Here is a 19,866-nt window from a genome sequence, read left to right on the forward strand (position 1 = left end):
CCATTGCAGTTTGTGACAGAGTACGAAAGCCCTAAGGATATAAAAACGTTTGCAAGGCACGGCGAGAGCTTCAAATAAAGACAAAGCAAAACCATTTAGAGTCAGACATCATCCTTCTGATGCTTGTTACTGTAGTAAGGGGAGAAAGAGGCAAATGAGACGAATGTAGTACCGCGTTCTACACATTGGAGGAGACAAAGGACCTGGAAATCTGGATGGATTCAGGAGAAACAAGGGTATCGGTGTGATAGGTCCCCATCGGCTGAGCTTCAGCGGTCGCTCTCCCTCACCTCGCTCCTCTCCTCCGCTCTCTCTCTCTCTCTCTCTCTCTCTCTCTTTTGCCTCTGTGCATCGCAGCCGCTCGTCTGCCCCGTCTCTCCTCTGTGAGCAATGAGTGCAGATTCCATTCAGTCTATCCGGCAGCGTCTCGATTGGCCAAACGGGGACGGAGTTGAGGACCTGAGGAACCGAACACCTCTGTAAGGAGTCGGAGGCAGAGACGGAGGGTAGGGATTTCTACAGGATTGAGCCGCGTCGGATTTCTTCCAGTGGAGATTATTTTGCATCACCAACAAAAAAAAAAAAAAAAAAAAGAGAGAGGATCCTCGCACTCTGAGCCGGCTGCAGGAGAGATGCCTTTCACAGTGGTAATCTGAGTGATTGTGAGTGCACTCACCTTTTCAGCATGCAGATCCATTGAATTCATTGGATTCTTTTCTGATGCAAATGGGAAGCAGGCTGGTTGCACCGCTGCTCGCCTCTGACAGATGCGCTGCAGCCAGTCCCTCTAATTCAGGTTGGCATGACGATAACGAAACACGGGATGAATTGGGTCCGGAGTTAACGCTGCATTTGTGTTTCTGCTTGTGCATATATCCAGAAAAAAAACAAAAAAAAAACAACAAAAGCAGAAGATGTTGAATTATTTATGTCCCCAGAATGACCGACAACTTCCCAACTAGGTTATTTCCACCTTCTGTCTGAGACTGATCACAGTGGGATGCATGTTTGATTCGTCTGTCTGCAAGCGTGTGTGGCACTCCAGAATGTTAGGCTTTGGGTTTGCAGAGGGGAAAATGGGGGGGGGGGGGGGGGGGGGTTACTGTGTGGAACCTGGGTATTGAAGGTTAGATCAATCTCCGACCGCCTTTTGCAACATTTCTACCCATCGCTGTCTGTCTTTACTTCAAATCATCATTACCAATGAGGTCGACAAGTGTGTTGGCCGTACAAGACGCTTCCCCTTCGCATGTTAATGGGATTTTATAGCTGGCATTTGTTGTGTAAGGGGGAAAGAGTCCGGTGCCCATTTTATCTCACCTCAGTTTCTACGTCAGTCCCTTCATCCCCGCCGTATTGTCTGCCCTGCTGAGCCAGCAGGATCCACTGGTTTTAAGTTGGGAGTCCATTCACAGAACGGGCTGGGTAAAGGGGACGAGGCGGAGGCTGGAGGGAGGAGGAAGGACATAAAACGGCCCCCGTAGGAGTGAAGGAGGGGAATCCACGGGTAATTTAAACACAGACGTCAGTGCACCCGCGCCCCAGCTGGCGGTGCAATTAAAACCTCCGCCAGTCCTTGACGACGCTCGACTAATATTGAGTCAGAGAAAAGAGTTTTCATAGGTGTTCACTGCTAAAGTTTAAAAACTGTGGATACTGGATGCTAACCAGCAGCTTTATCACGATACGATGTTTTATCGATTTGTTTCGATGACGATATATTTCCCGATATCACAAAGTCTGTTACGATGCAATTTCAATTATATTCAATTCACAATCAAGTCTATCATGGACATGTTTCGATATCATCTGCCCGTCTAACAGTATCATTTACATTGATATCATATTAAAAAAAAACAAATGACTTGCTAACTTTTTAAGCTCTTACAGGACATCAAAAACAGCATTCTTCTAATTTTCAAATACTAATGGTTCACTGTAGTCTCATAACTGGTGAATTTCGAAATAAAGGCATGTCTTAAAAATGATGATATGTCATTGTAATTGGCTTGTTAGTCATTCAATCGATATGCTGATGTGGATGAACGTATTGTTCCCCCCCCCCCCCCCCCCCGTACTGGATGCTCAGAGGGTGGAGCAGGAGCCCTGTGTGCTGAGGCTATAGTCCTCCATGTAGTTGGGTTCAACTCCCCATTTTGGGTCATTTGCTGCATGTCTGCCACCTTTTCTCTTCACCTTCTTTCCTGTCACATTACTGTTCAGAAAATTTCACTCTGCCAAACAAAATAAAAGCAGAAGCTACGGTATAAGCAGGATGTCTGCATGGTTACACTGCCTTACAGACCCCTTGAACTTTCTTCTAACACTGACCATATGTATTTTATTAAACGTTTGTAGTCTAAGGGTTTTTCTACCACCATTAATCAAAAATAAATTGTGACATGCACCCAAAAAAAATCCAGTGCATCCAACTTCCTTAAGAAGTATGGCACAAGCATCCACTTAAACTGACAGATGGTTAGCATTGTAATCAGAGAAGCTGCCAACAGGTCCATGTTAGCTCTGGAGGAGCTTCTGAGAGTCACTGCTCAGGTGGAATGATCTGTCAACAGGACGTCGCCACAAATATGGCCTTTGTGGAAGATTGACCAGAAGAAAGCCATTGCTAAAAGAAGCAATGTTTGCAGTTTTCAGGAAGGAAGGAAGTAGGTAGGTGCTCTGGTCAGATGAAGGCAGAGTTTAAATGATTTTGCCTACATGCAAACCTACAGAAAACAAACACCCTGGATAACGGAATCTCCACAGTGAAACACGGTGGTGAAAGCATGATGCTGTGGGCATGCTTTTCTTCAGCATGGTGAAGTTAACCGGAGATGATGGGAAGATCGCTAGAAATGCAGGACACCACACCCATGAGCGTTCAGACCAAACTATAATGGAGTAGTTTCGATCAAGGCATAGAGACGTTACAGCAAACAGGTATAAATTGCTGAGTTCTTTCTGAAAACGTTTCCACACCTATCCAGGAGTTTTTGTGGAATTAAGACTGTTTGCTGTTGCGATGACCCGGATATCTGAGAATTTGCACAGGCACATATACACGTTATTTTGGCCCAGTCAAAGTCCAGACCTGAATCTAATTAAGGATATGTGGTAAGACCTGAACATTGATGTTCAGGTCTTACCATGTTCTCCAGTCTGTTTAGCACAGCAGAATGGTAAGATTTCAGTCTCTAGGTCTGCAAAGTTGGTAGAGACAGCTGGCAAATGCTTTTTAGCTGTTATAGCAGGAGCTTCATAAGAAGTATCGACTCAGGTGAGCTGAACACAAAGGTATTGTCTTTAGTTTTTTTTTGCCAAAGATTTGAAAACGATGCAGACAAACTACTTCTTGTTGGTCTGTCACAAATTACAATAAAATGCTTAAAAACATGGAAGATATGTGACAATATGTGAAAACTTCAACAGGTGTGATGCTTTTGCAAGTTAATTTATTGAGAGATTCCTGGTTACTCACTGAATTTTATTCTATGCGCTTTTACAAACGTCTCGAGTACCAAAACAGTGAGTTCAAATGAAATCTGCCGACTATCAAGCCAGACATGTCTTCGTTCCAGGGGGCGTGATCGACAAGGACCTGCGCCGCTACCTCAACCTGCGTTTCCAGAAAGGTTCAGTGGACCACGAGCTGCAGCAGATCATCCGGGACAACCTGTACCTCCGCACCGTCCCCTGTGAGTTCCCTTGTTTACGCTCATCCTGCCTTTACCCAGCGTTCCTTCAACTTATTGATTGACACAGACTCTTCCTTTTGCTAAGGCTGGGTTATCGCTAAGCAACATGTGTTACTGCTGCTTGAACGTTGTGCGGTACCTTGTTTGAGACTATTTCGGTACGCGATGGGATTCCAGTGGATTTATCTCCAATCTGTTTGTGCTGAACGACGAATTTCCTCGTCAGCTGTGCAATCAGCTGACGAGCAAAGTTGCATCTGGTAGAAAAGCTCAAGAATAAATGCCTGGTATGGATTGAATTGCTGTTACGTGGTTCACGTTTTGTGTCAAATGTCTAAAACAAGGTTTTTTTTTTTTTAAAAGGTAAAGGTCGTAGAAATTAGTTGGTTTTGTTCTGAAGGTATAGAACGACAAGAAACCAACGATTTGTGGTGGGTGGTTTTGGTCTGTTTGCTAAAACATTGAAGGAACAAGAGACACAAAATTGTGTCTTTTAATAACTTGTTTAGTTTAATACTGCAGTCAGTCGGTTTGACCCAATAATCATACATTCTTTTCCACTTTTGTCGACGGTTTCTAATCTCCCATGTAATTGTCCGCTTGAGAAATCTCTCTGCCTCTGGAGTGCCGTTTGAGTTGAAATGAATTGTGTGTAAGTTGGACTTCCCTAGAATTGAGTGTTTACTGGGATTCTCCTTCTCTAATTAGCTGAATTAAGAGCCTCGGAGGAGCTGGCAGTTGTGACGGAGCATTATGTTGACCCTCAAAGATGAGATTTGGAGGCCTTTGAGTCATCCGTCGTCTGTGTTTGCAATGCAGGTGTGCAGTTGAGATTAAGTGCTGCCTTGCTTGTGTTTTGTGTTGCCCTCATCAGGGGTATGTGTGTATTGGTGCTATAACAACATAGACAGCCTTTATTTGTGTATGTTATAAGCTTTAAAATAAATTCAGCTTTTATTGCCATTGCATAATTTTACACTGTAAAAACTCAGAAAGTTCAACCTTTGTTTTAAGTACATTTATCAAGCAACAAGAAATCCCCAAATTAGGAAATAATTGTTTACAAAATGACCAATTAATTTCGAAATTAACCTAAGAGAAGCTTCATCGGTGCTCAGAAATGTCTCATCAGTGATCTGCCGTCCAGGTTCTTCGGGGTTTACATGTATGTCGCTTCTCCTCACAATGGGGGAGTCGAAGGGAAGCTGATTTATTGTATCTCCGTAAATCCGGAAACGCCTGCGCACCTGAACTTGCTCTAATCTTCAGCCGGAGCAGTGATTGGACAAGTGAATTAAAGACACGATCATATAAAAGTCGTTCATAATTACAGGGAAAAATTGATTCATACTGAACTGTCTCTGGGTGGGTCTGGTGTTAAACAAGTGGATATCTGAGAAAGCTGTGGAGCTGTGTTTAAATGCACCGGGAACATCACAAACTCTTCAAGATAGCAGGACGTTCCGAAATAAAACATCTTTTTTTTTTCTGTGAACTGAGCATTGATCGTCTTTGGGTCTTTCAGCGGAATAGAGACAGAAAACATGAGGCCAAACCAACACAGAAATAGTTGACCGGACACGAAATCAACCTTCTTCCATGGCCGTCTCATTCCCCAGTCCCTAATCCTTGTTAAATATATGCACCAGGCAGGAAAGTTCTGACATTAAAGAGGGTATTTGGCTCTTATCTGTACATGGTGTGCATTGGCCTTAGCCTTGCCCTTAAGACCCAGCTGTCTGATGGCCAACTCTCCCCTGAATCCCTAATGGAGGCGCGTTTCACAAACGGGGAGCAGCAAGCAGTAGGATTTCACTCCAAACCACTTTCCTTACTTCGCTTTCAGTCTGCCTGCACCGAATACATCAGGAGAAACAAAGAACAGTTGTGTATGTGCAACACAAGCATCATTCTCTCTGAAAGCTGCTGCTGCTGCTGGTGAGGCACCTCAAGTGAAACGTAGAGAGCAAATGGAAGAAATGGGAGTTTAACAACAGGGGAGTACAGGTCAAAAGGGGGGAGGACCGATTACCTGGATGCAGGATCTAAGTGAATTAACTATTGCAAGGTGAGAAAGAGAGGTAAGGTCAACCTGTGCATTGGACGAACTAAGGAGCAGACACCTGGAGATATTTGGGAAGCTGTGACTGAATCTTCTTATAATAGATTTGCATGGACAAACCTTATTGATCATCAATAGTCTAAAAAGGTATTCTGACCTATATTTCAGAATCAAAATCAGACATACTTTAATAATCCCAGAGGGAAATTGCTATTTTAGCTATCTTTAAAATTTGGCGGGATTGTAACCTACTATTTTGCAGGGGAAATTCATCTTGGTTTAAATCACCACAAAAAAAACAACACAGTGGCGGCAGTACCATGCTATGCCCTCATCAGGGCATATGCCATTCTGGTTATATATATATATATATATATATATATATATATATATATATATATATATATATATATATATATATATATATATATATATATATATATATAATATGCCACCAGAATGGCTAGTTAAAGTCCAGATTTAAATATAATTTAAATCATAATTGTTTTTGGCAAGACCTAAAAATTGTCTGCTGAGCATGAGCTGTGAGAAAAGTGAGTTTCTATATGTGCAGCTGTAACTGCAGCAAAAAGCCGCTGCACTGGATTTTATTCATGAGTATCAGAGGAAATGCGGCTAATTAAATATGTACACCACACTTTTCAGATTTCCATTTGGAAAATTATTTAAATGCCTTTACCCTTCACAGAGATAAGCTACATAAGATATTAAAGTCAAAATGAGAAAGTCTGTTGCATCACTCTTTCTTCTGAAAGCTTGCAACAACAACAACTTTTCTTTATTTATTTTGCATCCTTCATAAAGAGACGACCAGTAAATGGACTTGGATAAAGCACCTCTGTCAACGTGATGAAGAAATAGCCACTTTTAAAGGTTGTGTGTGATAAATAAAAGAGAGACAAAGGGACGAGAAAGAGGGAAAATTCTGTGTGATGGAAGTGAAGCAGTTCATCACAGCAATTTAAACATAACCTTTGAGTGGTAAAGAAAAGACATTTTTCTCTGGGCTGAAGGCTGATGCGCCGACAGTGGGAGAGTTACTGCTCCTCATACCAATTGTGATGCCCGGACAGAGCCGGGCAGGTCCAGCTAAGGCCGTGCCAGCTCTTAGACAAATTGCCTGGTTGAAATCCAAGGTCAGAGCGTTAATAGTCTGAGCCCTGCGAAATCAGGCCTTTCGTCTGGTAATCCACGTAGATTTGATAGGGGAGATAAAGACCGCTGCTGGCTCGTGATACCTAAGACTGCAACACAGTCCAGGTAACTTAGGGCAATCTGAACAGGTGGGATACGGGTAATTAAAGAAAGATTTTTATCATCTGAATACTCACTGTGCGTTGTCAGTTTTAAGACTTCACAGCCAAATGGACAATTATGAAAAACCATTAATTGATAAGCAGAAGGTCAAGAGAAGGAACATAAAATAAATAAGCACCTCATGCACACCAACAAAACGTGTTAATTTACTAAAAGCTGAGTTCTTTTAAGCACTTAGTGCTGCATCCTGTTATTTTTAAATCTTTGTCCGAGTTTTTCCTTCATGTCAATGCTGTAAAGCTCTTACTATTCCCACCCGGCGCTTTATTTTGTAGCTCACTGGACACAGAAAAGCTCTAGGTGCTGTTAGGATGTCTTTAAAATAATAATAGAACCTGCATTTGACTTCCTGGTGATTGGCTCTACTCAAACTTCTTTTGTCCCCTGGATCAAAGTTAAGGTAAATGTTAGATGATGTGGAAAAGGTTTTCTCCATATTTGTTTTATGAATCTTTAAATAATTATTCTGATTCTGTTTTGGTCCAAAGGTCATGTAAAGACAAAAGTCCTGATGCACTCCAGAAAGGTCTCCATAATATTTCTAGCTAACATTTGGGCAGATTTGCACTTTGACATGGACAAATGAACCGATTTTGAGTAAAATGATCATAAATATTAGAATTTCATTGATTTTGTACATTTAAAAGAATATATATATTGGGTTTTTTAATATAAGAAATATTTATGATCAACCCTAATAGAATCAAAACACTTCTACCAGTTTCATTGGTTAAATTGTAACATTTTTGTTTTATCAATGTATCTATGCAGAACTGGTGCATGCTGGGAGGTTTGGACAGCACTAAAAACACAATATCAATCATTTGAGCAAATAATTCAAGCACTTTGAAAAATGTTGAGTGTTTTTAAAGAGCCTAGTTCTGATTCTGTTGGTTTCTTCTCGTTAAAGTGGGTTTTTTTCTCTCCACTGTCGTTCCATGCATGCTCAGTATGAGGGATTGCTGCTAAGTCAACGACAATGCAAGCAACTGTCCCCTGTCAATGACTGGATGCAATCTGCTGGATTTCATTAGAAAACCCTTTAATCAATCTGCCTGTATGATTTGACTGAATTGACTTTACAAAGTACATTAAGATGACTTATGTTGTGAATTGGTGCAACATGCATAAAATGTAATCAACATGCAGCAAGGTTTTATTAAATCTAAAGGGCAAATATATATGTGTGTGTTTGTGTGTGACATTATGTTTGAATTCCAGGTAGCATCTGTTTCTGCCAATGACAGGAAACATTTTGGTTTTGTTTGATACCATTTGTTTAAATAACAGTGATTTTTAGGTATTCATATACATTCATAAGCAAAGTTTCCAATGAGAAATATTCTCAAAACTCCACAATTTAGTTTTGCAGGACGCTACTCAACAGGGAACAGTGATACTACTTCAAAGCTTTTTTTTTTTTTAGCTTTTTTCCCGAAGTGAAAAGTGTCTGGATATGCTGCCCTCGTTAGCTTTTGATAAGAAGCAGACTGACAGCTCACAGTAACAGGTGGAGGAGGGCAAAGGTACAGTGTGCAACATATAACAAAGAAAGAGAAAAAATTGCTTCACCTCTGTTATGGCATTAAAAGGGAATCTATATTGCATAAAAATGTGAGGTAAGCGTATTTAGTGGTGTACATGCCTGGCTTTTTTTAAAAGGGAGCTTACCTTGAAACCAGAAACTGTTCCACATCTGCAACAGAGTGTAAGTAAACTTTATTTTTCACAGGATAAAATAACAAAGTGCTTCACAGTAAAACACAGAATAAAAACAATAAAGTAGCCAAAGATTGTGCTAAAGAGTAGCATTACTAATACATTTTTATTCATTTAAAATTAAATGTAGACACCTGGATAAATTACTCAAGATTAAAAAGGCATTTGGCCAAAACCCTACACAAATCCTAAGTAACTGATCTAAAGAAAAATCTAAAATATACAAGATTTGTTTTGAGTTATTTTACCATTTTTTTTGCTAAATACATACATCTTTATACTACTGAGTCATAGTTTTGATGTCTTCATTATGCATCTGCAATGTAGAAAGTCGCACACATACGCAGATAGATAATTTGTTAAAACAGTACAAAGTACTTCCAGTGATAACATTGATATATTGTATATTGAACGCCATATGGCATGCTCGGCAGATAGAAAATACTAGAGTTATGAAGCTAGTGTACAAACAGGAAGTCTTATTTTAACATAAATGTGCTTCCTTATGAAGTGACGTAATCACAAGTTTGACGGAGTGGCCAGAACTTTAACTCAAGGAGGGTTCAAAATAATATCACTCAAGTATAGTGCATTAAAAATACCTTTCCAGCACTGCATACCAGCTTCTAAACCTCACAAAAACATCTTATTGCGACATGATGGTGCTGCGCCGCAGCTCGGACCTCGCAGCCAGGGGGGTTTTCTTTGCATCAGCTCCCATTACAGGTTCAAGCCCGTTACATTTATTGGCTCCATCACAGAGATGCTACATAACAAATTGCAGGGCAGCAGAGAGCTCTTAGTCCATTCATTACCCTGATTAACGCCGTCATCCATCAGACAGTGGGTCGTTAGACTGGAACCCAGACATGTGATACAGTGAGGACACAGAGCGGAGCCAATGACAAGTAGCGGGCAGCTGAAGTGTTGCCGCGCCGCTTCTATGCATTCGTCTGCAGCGAAGCGCATAGAGACGGCAACAGAGGGAGGTTTAAAGAAAATCAGCAATGAAAGATCCCAGGGAGAAAAACGAAAACTATTTCAAAATGGTAAAACCAGCAAATGTGGACATGATGGAATGAATCATTGATTTGGGAAAGAATGCCACAGCCACTGACACGAGCCTAAACTGTGATCCGTTAGAGGCTCCCCATGCATGGACAGAACAAAGTACACCAACATCTATATTCAAAAATGATCTTTTCTTATACGTCCAAGATGGCAGACACTCATTTGCCTGCTTCTTCTTCTTCTTCTTCTTCTTTTGGCCAAATGTTTAAGAGAGCCATTTCTGAATTCAAATTGTGATTTGGTTTCTTTAGAAAGCAGCAATTTTGTTGCAGAAATCCTGATTTTCTTAATATTAAGAAATAGGGGATGGCAATTTGGCAAAAAAACCCAAAACATTAAATCTCTATTTTTTTATGGTCAGATAATGATTCCGATTTTATCCCAAATTCTCTACATTTAATGCACGTCCCCTAAAAACTGAGGTTCAAGAGGGACATACTTTTAGTGCACTTGGTTTCTGGCCGTTTAGCCAAACTCAAAGATGATATTTTTAACCTTAAAGGTCAAAACAACACTCAGGTAAAGTGCACTCATGTTACATGGAGGTTATTTTATGAAGCCAGAGGAAGGAGGAGGAGAAAATAAAGTGACTCCAAACAACAGCACGTACAGAATCAGCCTCCAGGCACCCGTGTCTTTCACCACTTTCTGAAATCGCCATTATTTCACCAAAAACAATTCATCACATGATCCATGTTAAAGATTCCAGGACTTCCTCAGGAAAACAATAAAAATTAACATGAATATTGTTGTAATTTACTTCATTTTACAACTTTGTTTTTAAGCACTTACTTGATGAGAGTAAACATATAATCCTGTTAAAATTAACTAAATGTTTTATAATGTACAAGCAATAAGGCGCCTTAAAAACATCCATTCTTCCCATTAACAGTTGAAATTAGATGTTTACGTAAAATGTTTGAAATTATACGTGTCCCTTTTCAGTTTTTGTCGAATATTAAAACCAAACTTTTCCAGTTTGAGGTCAGTTAGGATGACCAAAATCATTGAGTTACAACAGGGCACTGATGGGTTCTGTGTCTGATGGGTACTGTGTCTCAGCATTTAACATGTTTAGGTCAAATAAATGGGAATATAAACTCCAGAACAAACGCAAAATGCCTTGAAGATGCCGAATTGATTCATGTACCAACAGACTGTAAAGGCTACTCAAGGAAGAAGCTATTATTCCTAAATTTACACAAAAAAGCCAGATTGCAGCTTGGCAACACTCAGGGACGAAGAACTTAATTTTCAGAGACACTTTAGTTTCTGAGGAAACTAAAGTGTTTAGCATTAATTAGTATTTAAAGTAAAACAGGAGCAAGCTTGTTGAAGGGTACCAAACACATTTGACCAAAATCATCCAGTTTCCAGGCAATTCTACTGAAAACTAAGGAAAACTGTTTTATATTATTCTATAAAAAGTTATTCATAATATAAAATGTAAATATTTATAAAATCATTCTTAGCATCCGGTATGAGCTCTATTTCTGAATGACTACAAGAGTCTACAGACAAAAGTACAAAAAGTTCAGTGAATGTGCATCTTGTTTCTGTTAAGGATCTGTACGAGGTGTGTAGCGGCGTTTTATGATATGACTTGTTGATAACTCGGTGTTCAGGTTAATTGTTAGCAGTCAAAACTTACCTTGAAGAGTTGTTTTTTATAATATAAACTTAATGTTTTACTTCAAATGTACTACTACTACAAACAGCTGTTGAAGGAAAGAAAACTGGCACAATACTGCAAAGTTCGATACAGTCTTAGTGAACATCAGCATAAACAGGAAAAACATTTAGATTGCTACTAAAAACCCAGATTTGTTTAGTCAGAAGCACAAATAAACAACTTCTAAAGGATTTTGTGTTTCATATTGGATTAGATTTATTTTAATGAATTCCTCAAGTTAATATACTTTTCTGCAACTTTGAAATCATAGATTATTTCACATTAAATCATCCCCCCCCCCCCCCCCCCCCCCCCCAATTGTAACCATGTTTGTTCTAAATCCTTCACAACCCAAATCCACTGTCACTGGAGGAAAAGGACATCAGTCTCTGGTAAAATGTTCAGGAACTTGTGATTACTTAAACTCTGGGACAGAGTTCAGGTCTCGAGGATGAAGGAGAGCAGATAGTTGCAGCAATGGTTCAGTCAGTAGCTATGTTTAGAAGAGACTGGGCCAGACACTGAAAGACGGGGCCATGTGTATGGCTTAAAGGAGCTTAAGTTCTATATGAGTATTAATTATAGCTATTTAATACCTTATTGTCCCAAAAAAAGTAATTTTTGCTGAAAGTGAACACATGCCACTAAGAATTTACTTTATATTGACATAAACACACAAACAAACAAAAGAATGAATCCATCACAACACGGTTAACGACAGACAAGTAAAGATGGGAATCAACAACAATGAGATTTTCTACAGCTTGTGTTTTTTGTGCATACTACCCAATTACGTTCCACGTCGTTCCAGTTTCCTGAAGACATAATCCAATAAAACATGGAGTCATAAAGGAAACATGGTTCTAACTCCGTAGACATGCTGTTCATTTCTATTAAAACATTTTTTTTCCTTAAACATTTTTAGATTTCATTTTGCAAACTGAAACTCCTGCTTGCTAGCTTTCCTGCGCTTCCCGATTGAAAGTTAGCGAATCATAAAGCTTCTTTATTTTAATCAGCGTCAGAATAAAAAAAAAAAAAAAAAAAATGCCTTTGATCAAAAGCTCTCTGTCTCTCCATTTACTTTCCTCTCGGTTCCTCTCCTCACTCACTCGCTGACTTATTGCAGCCACCGTTGGGTTTCCATGGTAACAGCTTCCACTCCCCGCCTGCGTCAAAGGCTTGAATCCTTAAAATCTCAGCCCACTCCCTCCATCGTTCCTCTCCACCAACTCTTTTAAAGGGAGCGCACGGGTCAGTCGCAGGCGTCCGGGTCCGACTTCACGGATCCTTTCGACTTGCGGAAAACGGCCGAAGCTTCCGCCCCCCCCCCCCCCCCCCCCCCCCCCTCCCAAACCCGGAAGGATGCGAAGGGGGAGCGGATTCGGTGTGGAGGTGAAGTTGACTGACAAGCCGGGACACAGATGTGGATTTGCCGGATGGCGAGCGTGACTCACCGCTCAACGCTTGACGGCAGATGTGGCCTACGGACGTCAAGGGGAAGGGGTGTGAAATTTGCTCTCTAATTGGGCTTCATTACACAAGCACCCCCCCACCACATCACCAAAACCTTTGCTATGTTTTAACACAATCTGTGACATTCCCGGCCTCTCTCTGATTTAATCAAATCTTAAGGTTTATCAGGAGACCTCCGGTGGTTAATAGGTCGTTAACGCTGAAGCGTATTTTAATGAGCTGGCTAAAATGAAGGGTTTTTATCTGCGGCGGTCTTCAGTCTGACTGCAACTCATTGCATCCACGATGATGTGTGACAGTCTGTTGGATATTTCCCGGAGTCTACCTGTGAGGGGGGCTAATGACTGAAAATGACAGCTTGTTCCAGACAATCGATACTGGTGGCTAAAAGTAAGAAAAGAAACCTCGGCTTGTTTAATTGCGTCCATGAGGAGCAGTCTAAGTTGGGCTTATTCACACGGGGCTGTCATGGCAATGCCCCACGGCACAATAAGGCAATATTTAGCGCGCTCAATCATCAGTAGGGAGACATTTCCATGAGACATGCTGTTTGAGTAGCTTGTTGTGCAAATTAAATAAAAGTTAAACTCCTTAACACACCTTATTTACAAGTTTACAATATTTGAGAGAAGTTTCTGGCAAGCAATTTTATTTTTTGTAGCCATCAACAAACATAACGGCAAAATATCTGGTTGGAGATTTGGCCGCTCCTCATTGGTTAATTGGTTCATTAAAAGTGAAGCTTCGTGTTGTGGACCTTGTATTTAAACGTAGACCATAAATGTTTTACAGAGCTAAGGTCAGTGCCACACCGAAGTCAAGCATGTTGTGTCTGCTCTGGCACCAGTTTTGTGTGTTTGGGGGTAATTATTCTGCTGCTACCTCAGACCGTGTCCACATTTCAACCATCTAGCCGTTGACTGGGGGTGAAGCTGAAGAATTTGGAGGTTGTCCTAATAATTTTGTCCACTACACTCACTGCAGTTTGTCCAGCACAAACAGTGTTGGTCTGAGCAGTATTCTTGTCACTGTGGCCAAACGGCTCAACCTTTTTTATACGTTTTCTCCAGAAGGGATTTGGCCCAGCGTTATTTATTTAACTGTGGCCGGTTTGTAAAAAAAAAAAAAAAAAAAAAAGGCCCGCACCTGAAGTATAAACCTTTACTCTAGAGCAGCGGTTCCCAAACGTTTTTAGCCGCGCACCCCCTATGTGTCCAAATCGGTTTGACGCCCCCACCCCCCAATCTTAAAAAAAAAAAAAAGGCAACAAGGTTTTTTATTGCCATATTAAAGGCGTTATGTTTAACTATGCTCACATGACCAGAACACACATAACAAAAAAAAAAAAGAGAGAAAATTACAATAACACAACCATCATAACAAAGGTTATGGAAATAAAAGTAGAACATAATATGAGTTAAATTGCAATAAAGTTACACACAACATGCACAACAGGATCCTGAGTATTTTCAGGCGCATCAGTGGCTCAGCCTGGAGTGAGAGAAAGAAAGAGACGCTCAGATCGGTCACACCTCCACAACCTGAACCGTCACTGGAGCAGAAACCATCCAGGTGGTTAAACGGACTAAACTCTGATGATCTACCTGTGTGGGTTCTCTTTATTTATTTCATGTACCAGCTTCTAAGTCTGAGTCTGCCTAACAATTTACGCCACAGAATAGAGACATGAAGAAGTTTAATTTGATGAGAGAGAGAGAACCAGCCACAATAAAGCCTTTATTAATCAGAGACGTAAAAAGATATTTCCTGATTGTTTCACAGCAGATATACACGCTCATGGCAACACACCTCAGCTCCCCGCAGCCTCACCGCCGGTTTCCCTGTTCCTGTCTGAATACGCGCTAAAATTGCATCTTTAAAATGAACTGCGCCTGTCTGAATCACAATGAAAATTATTGCAGCTCTGCGCGTGAACATAGTCAAGAAACCGCGTCTACCACCAATTTTCCCAGCAGCAGCAGCAGCGATGTGTTCATGACACCTGTAGCCGGTTCAGAGTCACAGCATCATGGGCAGCTCTGTTTGTAGGCGCTGCGCCGTCGATAGACAGTCACTCAATTTAATCTAGTCAATAAAACGTTCGGCCCGAATTACATTTTTCCTCTGCTGACGTAAACGACGTGAGGTGAGGAGAATGATAGTGAGACATTTTCTGATTCCCGCTCGTTTTATTCTCCCGGATCCTTTGCAATTCTCTCCTCTGTTGCCTCTGATTCCTCTCTCTCTCTCTCTCTCTCTGTGTTCCTCTCCTCCTTCATCACTAACTTTGACCATAGATATCTCACCTGCATGATGGTTTCTCTGGTTTCAGCCAATTGAGCAGATTTGCAAGAACAATTGAAGTAGAGGCCAAAGGCTAGGTGCGCGTATACAGCACAATGCGTAGAAGAAGAACTTCCTCTATATTTCATCTTAAAATGAAGCATAGAAGAAGACTTCTTTTAAATAAATACATTTTCGTGTGAATGCGTTTTTATATTTACAATTTTTGATTTTAAGTTTTACAAAGGAAATGTTTATTTATACGTGTTTATGCTGTGAGGAAAAAACAGTCAGACCGACGTTACATTTTCCACCTCGTGCACCCCCTAGCATCCCTTGGGGGGCACGCACCACACTTTGGGAATCCCTGCTCTAGAGGATATTTGCCAGTCCGTGTGGGTAGTTGCTGATTTCTGTTGATCTTGAGGGAATAACATTTTTGGAAAAGGGGCTTCTTTTTTTGATGGAACCCTCTCAGTCTGTGTTGTTTCATTGCTTCTTCAGGGCCAATGATGCCGGTGTTCCTGCATCTTTAATTACTATTAGGCTTAAAGCGGTTGTTGAATATCCCACCCTGTTCCTTTCATGTGAGGGTGCACGGTTATTGATAAAGCACAATCATTTTAAGCCTCTGGAGTGGCCCCAGATCTACTCATAATACTTAAACGGTGTTTAGAAGTCGGCTCATTTGCAGAGAAACCAATTTAGACTTTAGACTTACACTGCAAAAATAGAACTAAAAACAAATAAAATTTTCTTGAAATTAATGTATTTGCCCTTGGTTTGAGCAGGTAAATAAGACTATTTGCCAATGGAATAAGATTTTAGCACTTAAAATAGGAACAATTCATCTCCATCATCTTATTTCAAGTGCAGTATATCTAATTATCTTATTTTAGGGGTCAAAATACTCATTCCATTGGCACATAATCTTATTAACCTGCTCAAATCTAGGGTAAATATATTCATTTCAAGAAAATTTTACTTATTTTTAGTTCTCTTTTTGCAGTGTAGACTTTGTATGTACAGAGTGCATACAGAACGGAATTTCATTTTCCATTTTCAGTGAAAACAGTGATCAAATATCACAATTAAGCCGATATACTTATTGGTGGCTACAAAAGTGTGTGGTGAAATTGCCACCGCTATATTAGCGGGGCTGGATGAAAACTTCTCACCTTAACTGTGATCTCATATTCTGCAAAACCACCAATAAATCTCATCAGAGTAAACGTGCTGAAGCTCCATAACCGTACCTGAGAAACTCAAATGTTCTGCTGCTCTTTCCACCTTTGGTTAACTCCAGTTATCGCCTGTCTAGAAGAACTCGTTGACGCAGCAAGCAGAGAAAGCTTTTTTCATTAAAACTTTCTGCAGTGCTGTGTTTTTCAGTTTGACCACTACAAATGCCAAAGTGTCAACTGTATTCCTCCCAACTCTCCCCTTAGCACGTTTCTCCCTCTAAGTGTTGGCAGCGCCGCGAGGTGCTCTGTTCTTTGGCCTTATCTCTGAAAAGGCAAATGGAACTGCAAAGCCCAGGCTATCACTTTAAAGCAAAGCAACGTTTTTCTTTTGCTTCCTCAAGCTGTGACACAGCAGAAATGTGAATTTAGGGTATTTGCTGGATGCAGCTCAATGTTTGTTTTTGTTTTTTTGACATTGGATTTATTGTTTTTGGTTTCTTTTCGCTGTAAAAGACAAAGGCAAAAAGTATTAAAGATGTTTTACACCAAGTAAAAATGTACGTTTTGTCACAGCAATCAATTTAATCTTCTGTTGTTTCTAAACCTTGTTGCCCAACGTCTTCTGCTGTTTGACGTGGGAAATCATTGATATTGGCTTTTTAAAGGCTCTTTGTAAAATTGAGGTCAGAAAATAGTTTTGTGGAAACAATTTCTTCACCATTGTACCTGCATAAATTTGCTTTTCTGGCAGGATTCTGCAGTGATTTATTAAGAGCTGAAAGGCTTAGTCTTTCAGCTCAGGAGATATAGAATAGATATATCTATATATATATATATTATATATATATATATATATATATATATATATATATATATATATATATATATATATATATATATATATAATATAGATATATATATATATATATATCAGATGATTAGGTAGTAAAGTGCTTACTGAACAATGATGATTTGAGGCTTCATTTACAGCAATGTGCATTTAGATATTTAGAGATGATGGTAGGCAGTGACATTAAGGTGATTGTAACGTATGGTGGATTAGAAACTGGGGGTGATTTTAAAGTGTTGGACTGCAGTTTCCCATCAGGGGGCGATTGCCCTCACAGCTCTTGGGAAGAAGCTGTTTCTAAGTTCTGAAGCGTTTACCTGATGGCAGAGGGACAAACAGTGCATTGCCTGGTAGGGGGGGTTGATCAGTGGAGATGTGTCTGGCCCTTCTTTGGACTTGTCCTGCGTAAATTGAGTCTAGATCCTGCAGACGGCATCCCACAATGCCCTGCACTGTCCTCCCCATCCGTGCTACGTCCTTCCAGTCCTGAACTGTGAAGCTACCATACCACACAGTTATGCTGAGACATAAAACGCTCTCTATGGTGGGTCTATAGAAGTTCTTTAGCAGTTTAGTGGGAAGTCCAGACCTTTTCAGTTTGCTGAGGAAGAAGAGCTGTTGTTGGGGCCTTCTTCACCAGGTGGGAGGTATTCACAGTCCAGGAGAGGTCAGAGGAGATGTGAATGCCCAGGAACCCAATGCTGTCCACCCTCCTGGACCTCCTCTAGTCTATTATTACCTCCTTGGTCTTACTGGTGTTCAGGATCAGGGTTTTCCTAGAGCACCACTGTGTGAGATTGCTGACTCATCATTGTTGGAGACGAGACTCACTACAGTGGTGTCGTCCGCAAACCTCACCACTGTTTGACGGCAGAACAGTCCGCGCCGCCATCTTGCTGAACCCTCATGTTTTTCCCGATCTTTATTTGAAACGTCTCAATTGACAAACGCAGAAAAGCCAGTCTCACTATTTAATGCCTCAGCGAACAGTCTAGTCCATGGAATGCATCTTAGAAAAACGTAAGCTTCAAGACTCCATGGAGAGAGCAATAATTAACTGTGTGTAATGTTTAAGATTTCTGTCGAGCCTCTTCCGCCCCTCGAGTGCTGTTGGTTTAGTGTGCAGCCTGCGGTCCGATGTCTGGGAAGCATGTTTGCTTCAGCCTGCAGACCAGCTCAGGGACACGCTGCACCACCGTGTAAATATTTATGGCCAGAGCCTTTGTGGCTAAAAGGACGTTTCTGTGGGATGGGGAACAAAATCCCTTCGCTTTCAGATCGATTACCCTGGCCCAAACAGACAGCCATCATTCCAGCTTTTTCCATGTTTATTATTCATGTAGCTACCAGATAAAGAAAGTGCCCAGATTACAGAAAATGCCACGTAAACATTTCAATTAGCACCAGTCGTGCTCAAATCTGCCAGACGCTTGATTTCATAAACAGAACCTGGTCATTCATATTTAAGTCAAATTAGATCCATCAGGAAGCGACTCGGCCTCAATGCTCTGGTCCTCACTGTGAGACGGCGATCTGGTTTCAAGTCGGCAAAAAAAAAAAAAAATGTCCCTGCATGAGCGTGTTGTTAAAAATTTAGAATTAAAGAGGGAGAGCTGGAGAGTCCTTGGGGCCCGTCTAATTAGAGATAGTTTCTCTGTCAGAGTTGTCAGGCTCATGCAGCATTAGGCTTTACTATCCTTCATGTTAATTACTGGGGCTGTATGAGTAATTGTCTCTTCTCGGATACTAAAGCTTTAGGAAAGACATAGAAGGGAAGAGGATTTAAGGTTTCCGATACATTTTTTCATGACATCTAGAGATGCTGATGGATTTGGAAATTTCTTGAATCACAATTTATTGATAAATCAAATTCCAGACTGCATAAGGAACCAAGCTTTTCTAACTAAATGCACTTACTGTCAAGCAAGGTGGTGGCAGTATCATACTGTGGGACTGGTTTTCTATCTGTGGTAACGCTGCTTTGTACAACACAGTTTTTGTTTTTGAACTCCACGTCAAATCATATCAAGAGTGCAGACATTGAAACCTAAATCTTTTGGTGATGTGAGCATTTGACTTCATTTATATTATACTAAAGCTGAAAGAAATCCTATGAGAGAGAAAGAGGGGGGCAGATTACAGACTTTTGCCAGCATAAATCTTTTTTTAATGCCGATATTAAGAAATCAAACCCGATTTGGTTGTTTCTTTGTAAAGAGAAATAACAGGACGGTCAACTGAGCCAGGATACAGCCGCCAGCTGTCCATGAATGATGTCCAGAGGGTTATCTCATAATTTGGCTTTGTTCAGCCTGGGATGATTTCTGAAAATCATATTCTTGTAATATTCAAGAAATGATTTACCGTGGACAGTCTCCGCAATCAGAATCCAATCGGCGCCGCCGCATCTCTCAACGGTTTTGGGTAATAGCAAAGCAACTGTTGTGTCTCTCCTAACCCGGCATCCAGACATAGACATACCAGAGCTGTGCACTAATTCTGTTTATCCCCATCCA

The 19,866-nt window shown here is 40.6% G+C and overlaps 1 protein-coding gene across 4 annotated transcripts in view; it reads left to right on the top strand.

The window, feature by feature from the left end:
* The window catches only part of magi2a (membrane associated guanylate kinase, WW and PDZ domain containing 2a), a 311,230-nt gene that overhangs the window by 83,012 nt on the left and 208,352 nt on the right, over positions 1-19,866 (top strand). For all 4 annotated transcript variants that reach the window (XM_036149357.1, XM_036149356.1, XM_036149359.1 and 1 more), the window contains exon 2: positions 3,579-3,695. In XM_036149357.1, coding sequence (XP_036005250.1) covers positions 3,579-3,695 — 117 coding nt within the window. The remainder of the gene's footprint in view (positions 1-3,578; positions 3,696-19,866) is intronic.

This window comes from Fundulus heteroclitus, chromosome 17 (genome assembly GCF_011125445.2).
Source record: "Fundulus heteroclitus isolate FHET01 chromosome 17, MU-UCD_Fhet_4.1, whole genome shotgun sequence".
NCBI classification, from domain to species: domain Eukaryota; kingdom Metazoa; phylum Chordata; class Actinopteri; order Cyprinodontiformes; family Fundulidae; genus Fundulus; species Fundulus heteroclitus.